We start from the raw sequence: 11846 nt of genomic DNA, 5'->3' as shown, positions 1-11846 counted from the left end.
AAAAGAAAAACAGTAATAAGATCTAAGATATGAACTAGGAAAAACATTAAATAAATATATGCTACCGGGACGGGGACAGGTCTGGGACGGAGAGTGGAAATGATTTTTAAAAACATTTTATGTTTTTTTTTAATCAGGGAAGATTTTAAAAAGATAATAAATAAATGGTGCCGGCTTTATCATGAAATCCTGTTTTCACTTTAATACTATTAAGTAATCTGTTAAAGTTAACTCAGCTGAAGAATAATAAAAAGACACAAAATTATTGGATCATTCAGGAATATTTTCCTTAAATATGTTTAAAGAAGAGCTACAGCCTTTAGTTCAACTTTATTCTAACCCACAGATGTACAAATCACAAAACAAGAATTAAACTTTAAAGCAACGCCAAAAAAAAAAAAATATATATATATATATATATATCTGAACAAGAAACAAAACCACATATCTAAATTGAACAATAAAAGTGGACATGAGTGCAAATACATCAAATGATGAAGAAAACATACATTTTTAAATATAGATGTTTTGTAGAATCTGGTTCATCAGAGATTTAATGGTGAACTAAAGTTCGTTAAAAGTTCATTAGCAGGATATATATATATATATATATATATAGACATACATTGTTTAATTTGATAATTTTAATTATCTGTATTCTTTTTAATTTACTAGTAACTTCAGAATAAATTCTCACCCTGTACTGAAGCTTGTTTCAGGTCTTACCATCAGCATTACTGCCACAAGCTGGTAAGGCATGTTACGTCAATTTGAACCCCGTCCACTGGAACTAGTACTGAAAGCATAATGGAAACACAACGTGTACCGTACCGAGCCGAGTTGAACCGTGCTGTACTGGTACTAAAGGTACTAATGGAAAAGAAGCATATGATCCTCCCTCTTTTGGAAATAGGTATTGACTACAGCCATTTCCATTTTCTTGGCAAAATCCACCACCATCTGTCCTTCCTGGTTTCCTTCCTTGGCACCAAACATACCCATCACTTCCTCATCCTCTGTTTCCTTCACCAACATGTCCATTCAGGTCTGCTCCCATCACCACTCTCTCCTCCCTGGGAATACTCTCTATCACTTCATCCAGATCTTTACAAAATGTATCTTTCTCTTCCACATCACATCCAGCATGTGGAGCATAACCACTGAGCATCAGACCTTCTACTTCTACCTTCAGACACATGACCCTATCTGACACTCTCTTCACCTCTACTACATTCTTTGCCAACTCCTCCTTCAGGACCACCCCTACTCAATTTCTCTTTCTATCCACACCATGGTAAAACAGTTTGAACCCTACTCCAATGCTGCGAGCCTTGCTGCTCTTCCACTTGGTCTCTGGGACACATAAAACATCTACCTTCCTTCTCTGCATCATGTCAGCCAGCTCTCTACCTTTGCCTGTCATTGTTCCCACATTTAGAGTTCCAACCCTCAGTCCTACATTCTTCACTTTCCTCGTCTCCCTCTGTCTCATGACACGTTTACCTCCTTGTGGTCTTCATCTAACAGTAAAATATTTTCTGCTGACATCCGTTTGTCAACAGCACCGCTGGTGGTCGTTGTTAACCCAGGCCTCGACCGATCTGGTATGGTTTCGAATTGATGAACTCGCATTATATTTTTGGCAAAAGTGTTTTACATCAGATGCCCTTCCTGACACAACCCTCTCCATTTACCTGGGCTTGGGACCGGCACAAGAGATGCACTGGTTTGTGCTCGCTAGTGGCTGGTTTACTTTGTGCTTATATCTCTTAAGTGTAAAACTTGTTTTGTCTGTGGTGGGGGCCATCTTCCAGTCAAAGGTTGGGGTTCAATCCCCAGGCCTTGCAGTATGTCTTAGGGTCAAGAACACTAAACACCCCACTGCACCATTGGTGTATGGAGTGTTAGCATTACCGTTAAAGCACACTGTAAAGCTGTTTGCCAAACTCAAGGTAGTCTACAACAAATGTGGACCATTTCCATGCCCAGCAGTTTCTTCCACAGGCCATTCTTAGTATATTAGTTGTAGGCAGCAACACACAAAATTCCAAAAATAAAAACCCAAATAATATAAATGTTATTGGTCTCAATGCAGTACACGGAGTTTTAACTTGACCCTTTTTTTATAACAAAGTAAAGTCATGTCCTCTGGAAGGATTCTTGTTTAAAGGTGTCGTCTTTTATCCAAAAAGCTTTTTCAGTCTGAGGAGCTGCAATAAACTCAATCTTATAAAAAGCACCTTCTCATAGTGGCTCTACCAATTTGTTGTTGAAATCAGAACTAGCTATTCACATCAAAAAGGATGACCATCGACATAACAATTGGTTGTTGATGTCATGATGGCCGCTTGTTATTCACAGAGGGCTGAGTGATACTAGCAATAACAGCATTGTACGAGGGGGACAGTTGGATACAGAGGCCTTCGCCTCGTTTAGTGATGGATGGTTTCTCTTCACAAAGATGGCCTCCTTTACTTCTTTCTCAAACCAGCATTCCTTTCTATCAAGGATGTGAACATCTTCATCCCTGAACGAGTGACCTCTGTCCAGGATGTGAACATCTTCATCCCTGAACGAGTGACCGCTGGCCTGGAGATGAGTGTAGACCTCAGAGTCCTGGCCTGATGATGTTGATCTTCTGTGCTGGGCCATCCTTTTGGCCAGTGGCTGTTTAGTTTCCCCGATGTAAGACTGATCACCCTCCTGACACTGAACAGCATACACAATATTATTCTGTTTGTGCCGGGGGACTGGATCTTTGGGATGAACCAGTCTTTGCCATAATATATTTTGGGTGTTTGAAAGCCACTGGGATGTTGTGTTTAGAAAATAAACGGAATGACCACTGGTCTGGGTCTGTGTTCTTCCTTTTCACCTGATGGCTGACTGGAGTCCTGTTTGGATTTCTTCTTTGCTTTCAGGAAGGCCCAGTTAGGATATCCACATTTCTCTAGAGCCTGTCTTGTGTGGGATTTCTTCTTCTGCCTGGCTCATGAGTTAGTGGGGAAGCGGTCCGCTCTGTAGTTGAACTGTCCCCCTCTTAGAATGCTATTATTGTTAGTATCATTCAGCCCTCTGTGAATAGCAAGCAGCCATCAGGCCACTAACGACCAGTTGTTAGGTTGATTGTCCTTTTTTGCATGTGAACAGCTAGTTTTGGCTGTCACCATCAAACTGGTTGATCCACTATGAGAAGGTGCTATTTATGAGATTGAGTTTGTTGCAGCTCCTGAGACTGAAGAAGTCTTTTGGATAAAATACGAAACGTTTCAACAAGAAGAATCTGTCCAGAGGACCTGATTTAACTTTGTTAGATTTCTCAGCCTGGATTATTGAGCATGCATGAGATATTTACCCTTTTTTGTGTTTGTTGTAATGGAATTTGTCTGCAGGTGCATTCTCAACATGAGCCTGAAACTGGACAGGAATGAATAACTTTTGGAAATGTTCCTTTTGCAGATGACTGTCCACTCTGCTCAGAGAGGCGCTCCTCAACAGCAGGTAATTCAATCTCCATACAGAAGCTCTTTAAATATCTCCTTTGAGAACCTCCCAACTGCCACGTGCTGTAAGGTGAGCCCTCCACAGCCTGAGCGCCGAGCGGCACCGCACACTCAGTGGACCGACAGTTTGAGCACGGAACGGGACCACGCACTCAGTGGACCAACAGTTTGAGCACCGAGCGGTACCACGCATTCACTGGACCGACAGTTTGAGCACCGAGCGGTACCACGCATTCATTGGACCGACAGTTTGAGCACCGAGCGGCACCAAGCATTCACTGGACCGACAGTTTGAGCACCGAGCGGCACCACGCACTCAGTGGACCAACAGGTCTGAAGTGCAGTTGGTCTTCTTCAGAGTGTCTTCAGCTCACTCACCTTTGAAAGAGTTCGCTGTCAACTGGACAGGATTTCTGGCATTAATCCCAAAGCTGGCTGTTTTTTTTTCTCCTCGGTTTTGCACCAGTATGTACTTTCATCTGCCTGCCCACCTTTAGGACCTCACAGTGAATGGAGAACATACTGGTTCTGCTCCCAAAGCACCGACAGGAACACGGGCTCTGCAGAAGCTGCATGTGCCTCGTTGCCAGTTTCCTCCTAAAGAGCCGTTTATTCTCTCTAGTTGGTATCGACCCACCCCACTGTTGACCTTTTTCATGGGATAAATTGATTGGACTCATCAGGTTCTAAACCAGATCAGGTGGACAGTTCTCTGACTTCATCCTAAACATCAGGCCAAGGCACGCAGACTTTTTCTTATTTTGTACACTGTTTGTCAAAGGCCTCCGCATGGTACTTTGGTCGAAAGAACAAGAGAAACTCCCCGACATCGACATGTCCTCAGGGGACGTTGAGATGATGAAGAAGGAGGGGGGGACCCTGACCCCAACATTCCTCAACTCCAACTGCTCTGTCCATCCGGTAATTCTTACCAGGGGACCTGAAGAAGGGAACCCTGAGACCGGAGGGGAGTATGAGCTTACTGAGGTCACATCTTTCACAGAGAGGGCCACTGAGGCTGGAGAAGATGAGGACAAGTCAGAGATTGTGGTCGCAATGGACTGTCTGGCCAATACCAAAGGTCAACGCGAGGAGGATGCTCTGCTGGAGAATGCAAGTCAGAGCAACGAGAGCGATGAAAACAGCATCAACCAGAGCCCAGAACCACCGGTGCCCCTCAAGGAGACCTCCTTTTCTATCGGCCTGCAGGTGGTTTTCCCCTTCCTGCTTGCTGGGTTTGGGACAGTGGCAGCTGGAATGGTGCTCGACATTGTCCAGGTGAGTAACATATTTTACTCAAAGGAAGACATGCAACATTACAAAACTCAGGAAGAAATAGAAAGTGTCTGGCACCAGATGCAGGCCTGATTCAGAGCTGCACGCTGTAAGATCTACCAACTAATATGAAAATAATTGTTCTGTTTATTTATATAGCACCAATTCACAATAAAAGCCAGCTCAGGATGCTTTGCATCAAAAATAGGTCAAAACTCAGTTCAGAACTGTTCCAAAGTCAAATCTAATCTCAGACATCCATCAAAGTTAAGTCATGTCCTCCGGACGGTTTATTTTTGTTGAAATGTTTTGTCTTTTGTCACTGAGCATGAACTTTGATATTTTGAACCATTTTGGCCATGACTGTCTCAAACTAGTTGGCAGGGGAGAGGGCGGACTCCAGAAACCATCTGAGAACTATCAAACTGGTTGACCAACTGTTGCCTATTCTGCACCACTGCTCTGCTCAGACCAGCTCTTTACACGTCACATTTCCACCGCACTTCAGGACCGGTCCTGGAGGCGTGTCCAGAATCCAAAATCCTGCTAATGAACTGTTAATGAACTTTATTTCACCGTTAAGAGTGAGAGATCTGCAATGAGTTCAACTCAAAGCTGCTCCTCAGATAAATAATGTTAAATTATTATTTTATATATAAATATTTCTGTTCAGTCCCTGAGACGACTTCTGTCGTGACTTGGAGCTTTATAAATAAACTGAATTAAATCTGATGAACCAGATTCTACAAAAACATCTATATTTAAAATTCTATATGTTTCTTCATCATTTCATGTTCATCATTGTGTCGACTTTTATTGTTCAATTTAAATATGTGGTTTAGTTTCTTATATACAGATTTTATTTCAGCTTTGATTTAAAGTGTAATTCTTGTTGAGTGATTTGTACATGTGTGTTAGAATAATGTTGAACCAAAGGATGTGTCTCTTCTTTAAACACGGTGGAGGGAAATATTCCTGAGATCCAATTTTGTCTTTTTATGATTTTTCAGCTGCGTTAACTTTAATTAACAGATTATTTAATGAAGTCAAAGTGAAAACAGGGTTTCATGATAAAGCCGACACGTTTATTTATTTTTAATCTTCACTGATAAAAAAAACATTATTTTTTTATACATAAAATGTAAAAAAAAAAAAGTTTCCACCCTCCGTCCCTGACTCCCGGTGCTCCGCCTGCCGGGGCTCAGGGTCCGGCCTCACCTGCTACAACAGGTCGGCAGCTCGTATGATCCTCCGCGGTGACTCCACTCGCTCGAATATTGTCGTCGGTCACCAAACACAAAAAACGCCTGGACTTCAGAATTAAACACGGTGTTGTCATTATTGTTTTTAAAATCTGAAAAATAGATCCAGCTGCTGCGTCGAGTTCAGAGACATTGCAAATGGCGGATCAGTGAAAAGTTTCTGAGAGCCAGTGACTCCTCCCCCTGACCAATCAGAGTCCTGCATTCACGTTTTGGTCCCGACTCAGCTCGAACGGTCCCACCAGAGGAGCAGGGACAAAAAAAGGTCCCGAATCAGCCTCAAATCAGTTAAAAAGTACTGAAGGATTAGAGATCTTTCCGTGGCGAGCTGAGCAGGGTTGGGCTGAGTAGAATCGGTGCAAACGGGGCGATACGTGAAGGTGCCATTTATAAGACTGAGTTTGTTGTGGCTCCTCGGACTGATGAAGTCTTTTGGATGAAAGACAAAATGTTTCAACAACTTGAAACTGTCCAGAGGAGCTGGCTCAGTGGTTAGACCAGTCGTCCTTCAATGCAAGAGTTGAGGGTATGAATCCACCAGCAGTCACATGCTGAGGTGTCCATGGGCAAGACACTGAACTCCTCATTGCCACCGATGTGAGTCCCATCAGTGCATGAATGTGATGTAAAGCTGTGATTATTCTCTACAGATTCAGATGATCTTTGTAGAGATGTAGTAGAGAGCTGTATGAATGTGTTGGAGGTAAATGAGGACACAGATTGTGTTGTAAAGCACTTTGAGTATCTTGAGTAGATAGAAAGGTGCTGTATACGGTCAGTTCTGGACTATAAGCCGCTACTTTTTTCATACACTTTGAACACTGCGGCTTATACAACGCTGCAGTTAATTTATGTTTTTTTTTGATCGGCTAACGAGCTTCATGCCACCAAAACATTTAGCTTCGTCACACCCAGGCGCTCACATAGCTGCCCAATGCACGTCGCTCTCGGGGGGTAGCGATCAATGACTTCCTGGTAGATTACTGTATTTTTTTTAATCAGCCGTGTTACAGGCACTGTTCAGAAAAAAAACATTTACTGTATTTGTACGTGTTTCCAGTGCGTATTTAATTAAAAGTGTTAAAAAAGTAAATTTCTGTGTAAATATCTCATGTTACAACGTGAACAGCTGCGGCTTATAGGCAAGTGCAGCCTATTTATGTAAAATTTTCTTTTTAAATTTATCAGGCGCGGCTTATATTCAGGTGTGCTCAATAGTCCAGAATGACAGTAAGTACAGCCCTTTTACCGTTTAGATTGTTGAGAGCTTTGTATGTTACAAGTAAGATTTTTAATTCTGACAGTGGGTCAGTGGAGAGATGAAAACTGGAGAAATATGATGTCTCCTCCTGTAGGAGACTTTGAAACATGGCAGGCAGTTAAAAACAAAGTGATCATTTGGGGGTTTTAGCAGACCTTGTACCCTGCGTTACACCATGAGGAGGGTTGGATCATATGAATGAACTGGCTCAGTGAGGCTTCCTCACCTCGGCACGTGTCAGTCATTGTGCTGCCGGTTTATCTAAGGCCAGCTTTAGGACAGTTGTCTCTCATGATGGGGATATTTACAAAAGCCTTTGCTCCTTTGCAGCATGCCTTCCTCTCATCTGAGACCAGCACTTGCTTATACACAATGACCTGTCTCACATGTGCCTCTTTCTGCACTCTGGCATACTTGAAAGGTTACTGGTAGCCTACACTACAAAGCCAGATGTAACTGGATCCACTTGGCTTCATATACAAATCTTTGAGTGGATCAACTCAATAGTACTACTCCTTTAAGTAGCTCCTGTTTTCTTGTTTATTTGATGCGTTTGCCGTTTTACTCTGGAGGCTGAAGCTGTTGTGAGAGGTCACTTTTCTTTAAACTCAGTTTTTGTTGCAGATAAAACTGGAGGTGTCAGCCTGCCTGGAGACCAGGACATTGTGTACATGCATACTGATGCCAACATGGTGGACCCTCACAGACTCAGCAAAAGAGTGGGGGGGGAGTGGGGGTGCAGGGGTATAAAGTTTACTCTCTGTGAGTACCTGAAATGGCAGCGCTCTGCAGCTGAGTTAGAGTCTGAGTGAAATAAAATACAACGCGGTGTGAGAGCCTTGATTACTGTGTGGTTACTCACTCAGACAGGAATGCTGAAAGCTTGAAGATTATTTGTGCTGCTGTAGATCGAGACTTGGAGGGCCTTTTCACTTCTGACCAGTCGCTTACACTTTTGAGATGCCATGTGAGGCTTGTCTGTTTCAGTGAGTTCAGATACGTACATTATTTCAGATACCTTCCCTGACTAATACCATGACACCGTCTAATGCTAACTCAGCTAATCCTCCCTGTCCTTGCAAGAGGATATATCCTAAGCCAGTAGTACCTCACTGGTTTGATGCTGGACACTAGAAAGTGACTCAGAATAGTAAGAACACCAGTGAGTCTTCAGTCTCAGTGCATTCAGAGTGTTTGTAGCCAAGTGACCAGCAAGTTATGCTTTTTTTGTTCTGTGTGGCCAGGTTTTAAAAATAATGCACTCTTTATGTGTGCACAGATTGAAAAACTTTATTCTAGGCTGTGAAAATCATTCTACCCCAAACTACTACACCCTAAACTACAGTCAGCTGGACAATGTCCAGCAGCACCTTTGGCCTCATTCCCACACCAAGCTGGCTCAGAAAGGACTGCCCGGGCTGATGTAGAGTAGTGAGGAGCCTGCACAGCTCTGTGGAGAGGCTCAGCAGCCATGAATGACCTGAAACTGTCTGTTTCTTTGAGCTTCTCTTCAGTCTTAGGACTCTAGAGGTGACATGCTAAAGCCCCCAGTATACTGCTGCGTACGTCCGTTCACGCGTACGTACACGTGTACTGTACGCAGAGGGTTCAGACTTGGTACTCCAGCGTACACCCAGAGCAGCTGCAGAGCAGCTTCACAGACGAGGGGCGTTTACCTTCTGGACAAATTGAGGTCGCTGATTGGTCATTTGCTGACACGCCTACTGGATTGATTGACAGGTTGGGGGGGGGGGGGACGAGTGCTGGCAGCCTCAGCCACAGCGGTGTTCTGTGTTTATATGTTGTTAATAAAAAAGATTTTAGAAACAGGGAGCGCTGGCTCTGCAGCCCACACATCAGACCAGCCCACCAGGAAATCTCCAGACCCTCCCGCAGCCACGCTGGACCTGAGTTTAATTCGCTCGTGACATATTCCTTCCATTTCAGTCATGGCATCAACGGAGGAGGAAGAGATCACTGCCTCTTGGCAAAAAAACAAAGAAAAGGCCAGAACAGAGATGAAGAAGGGAAATTTAATACATTGGTGTCGCATACAAAACAGTCCGTCACTGGGCAGTTTATTGTGCGACAACACGTACACGGTCGTAAAAATTGAGCTCTGCACAGACATGCCCTGGGAGGTACGCTCGTACCTCGGCGTACAGACGTGCGTACTTCCGCGTATGGACGTACACGGGAGTATACTGGGGTCTTAAGTCTGACTGATGATTCTTGTTTTCTTGGGAATGCCAGAGAAAAATCAAACAAATAGATAATTTTCAGTAATAAAAAAGCTGCAGATGTTGTCCCCTTGCTTCAAACCAAGGCTGCTGAAAGAGAATCAGACAGAAACAAGAGACAGTTGTTTGTACATTATGTATTTTCATGGTCATGTGTTTTTGTACGCGTGTCTCAGAGTCTAGCCGTCTAGACTTGGATGTGGATTAAAACATCGAAGAAAAGCAAAACTGCTGCCTCAAAAACAGTCTAAAAATAAGGACAGCAGCAAACAGAAAGTCTTCATTGTGACAAAGGTTTAACACCAGCCAACTTTTTACTGCCACAAGACATAGTTCTGGTCCAACCACGTCCACTCGCCTGCTTTTCTCACAGAAGGCAGTGAGACACAAGAACTGGGCTCGAATCTCTGAGACCAGGTCATCTGGCTTCATGCTGCATTTCAAAACTAGATCCAGTTGGTGCTCAAATGTACACAAGTGACTTCTGGTTGCTTTTATTTTATTTTAGTATTATTTAAAAAAAAAACATTTACACTGAATACATGCATACAATTTTAACAATCTGAATCAGGTTGGCTTTTCAGAATGGTGACCTTGGAGTGCTTGTAAGTCCATTTTGGTTGGTTTTATCTCCATCTTTTCATTGTGGACAATGATTAACATCACCTCGCTCACCATGATTGGGTCTCACAGTATCTGCTGTGGCTCCTCAGAACGGTGGGAATGAAGGGATTAGCCAGTTAGTGTTGCATTTTGTCATCCCAACCCTTGGCTAATCGTTCACCCTGTTAGGGATTGCTGAAAACCCAGGCAGATTCTTTGCTCTTCCTCTGATCAGATAGTCTTCAGACAAAGTTCCTGTACGGAAACCACATACACTTCAGTTCTGACGTTTCTTTATGACACAGCTTTTAACAAGACTTTCTGTGTGTGTTCAAGAGGCTTTACTGACTCTTTTCAACTCATTTCTATAGCTCCAAGTCACAACAAAGTTGTCTCAGGGCACTGAACAGAAACATTCACATACATAAAAAAGCCAATTAGAAAAAGTGATCTATGTAAGGAAGCAGCAGATCGTGTTGAAGCTTCACTTGGTCACAGTCTGTCCTGAGCGAGCACAAAGGAGACAGTGGAAAGAAAAAACTCTCTAAACAGGTAGAGTAGAGTAAGTAAAGACAGCAACATAGTGAGGAAATGAGGTCAATTTGTTCTTCAGCAATCTAAGCCTATAGCAGTATCACTAAGGAATAACTCAGAAAACCCAAGCCAACCCTAACTATAGGATTTATCAAAAAAAAAAAAGACTTAAGCCAAATCTTCAAACTGGACAATGTGTCAGCCTCACGGACAGAAACTGGAAGTTGGTTCCACAAGAGAGGAGCCTGAGAACTGAAAGATCTGCCTCCCATTCTGCTTTTGGAAACTCTAGGAACCACAAGTAAACCTGCAGTCTGAGAGTGAAGTGCTCTGTTAGTAAAATATGGAACAATAAGATCTGTAATATAAAAGGGGGAGTGGTGGTGAAGAGGTCAGAGAAGGTAGGCCTGTGATTGGAATGTCGACAGTTCAACTCCCAGGACCGACAACATCGATATGTGGGTGTGAAGCATCCACAACTGCCTCTCCCTCATTTGTCCCACTCTGAGCCCTTGAGCAAGGCCCTTAACCCCCATCATCTGCTCCCCCGGATGCCCTGGATATCAGCTCTCTGCTCCACACAGAGGGCTGTGGTAGCTCGGTGGTCTGTGGTTGAGTCAGGAAGAGCATCTGGTGTAAAAACAACGACCAGGTCTTTGTGATTCACTGTGGCGACCCCTGAGAAAGGGAGCAGCTGAAAGAAAAAAATAAAAGCTAAGTCGATAGTTTTTCTATGTTAAAAGTAAAATCTAGTCTTTTAGGTTCAGGTTTCAGGTTGGGTTTATTTGTCATATGCAAAATCAACACAAGGTCAGCAATGCAATGAAATGCTTAGGATGAGAAGAACCGTCTCGACTCGCTAACAACAATAAAAATGACAACAATAAGTATGCAGCAAAAATACTAAAAATACTACTAAAATACTAAAAACAAGGCACCAAAGTTGAAAAAGAAATAAATCTACAGTGTGGTTCAGTTAGCAGTGAGGTTCTTTTAACATCATGTTCTGTTCTGTTAGCGGTGTGGTCTTGTTAGCAGGTCTTGTTAGCAGATCTTGTTAGCAGGTCTTGTTAGCAGGTCTTGTTAGCAGGTCTTGTTAGCAGATCTTGTTAGCAGGTCTTGTTAGCAGATCTTGTTAGCAGGTCTTGTTAGCAGGTCTTGTTAGCAG

At 43.1% G+C, this 11846-nt stretch overlaps 1 protein-coding gene across 1 annotated transcript in view; it reads left to right on the top strand.

The window, feature by feature from the left end:
• slc41a1 (solute carrier family 41 member 1) overlaps positions 1-11846 on the top strand; it is a 49316-nt gene that overhangs the window by 5436 nt on the left and 32034 nt on the right. Inside the window, exon 2 of the mRNA XM_037678541.1 lies at positions 3460-4781. Within this exon, the coding sequence (XP_037534469.1) occupies positions 4293-4781 (489 nt within the window). The 5' untranslated portion in view covers positions 3460-4292. The remainder of the gene's footprint in view (positions 1-3459; positions 4782-11846) is intronic.

The sequence above is a fragment of the Nematolebias whitei genome, chromosome 7 (genome assembly GCF_014905685.2).
Source record: "Nematolebias whitei isolate Nwh7 chromosome 7, NemWhi1, whole genome shotgun sequence".
Taxonomy (NCBI): Eukaryota; Metazoa; Chordata; class Actinopteri; order Cyprinodontiformes; family Rivulidae; genus Nematolebias; species Nematolebias whitei.
Note: the sequence above shows the minus strand (reverse complement) of the source record. Positions and strands in the feature narration are given on the sequence as shown.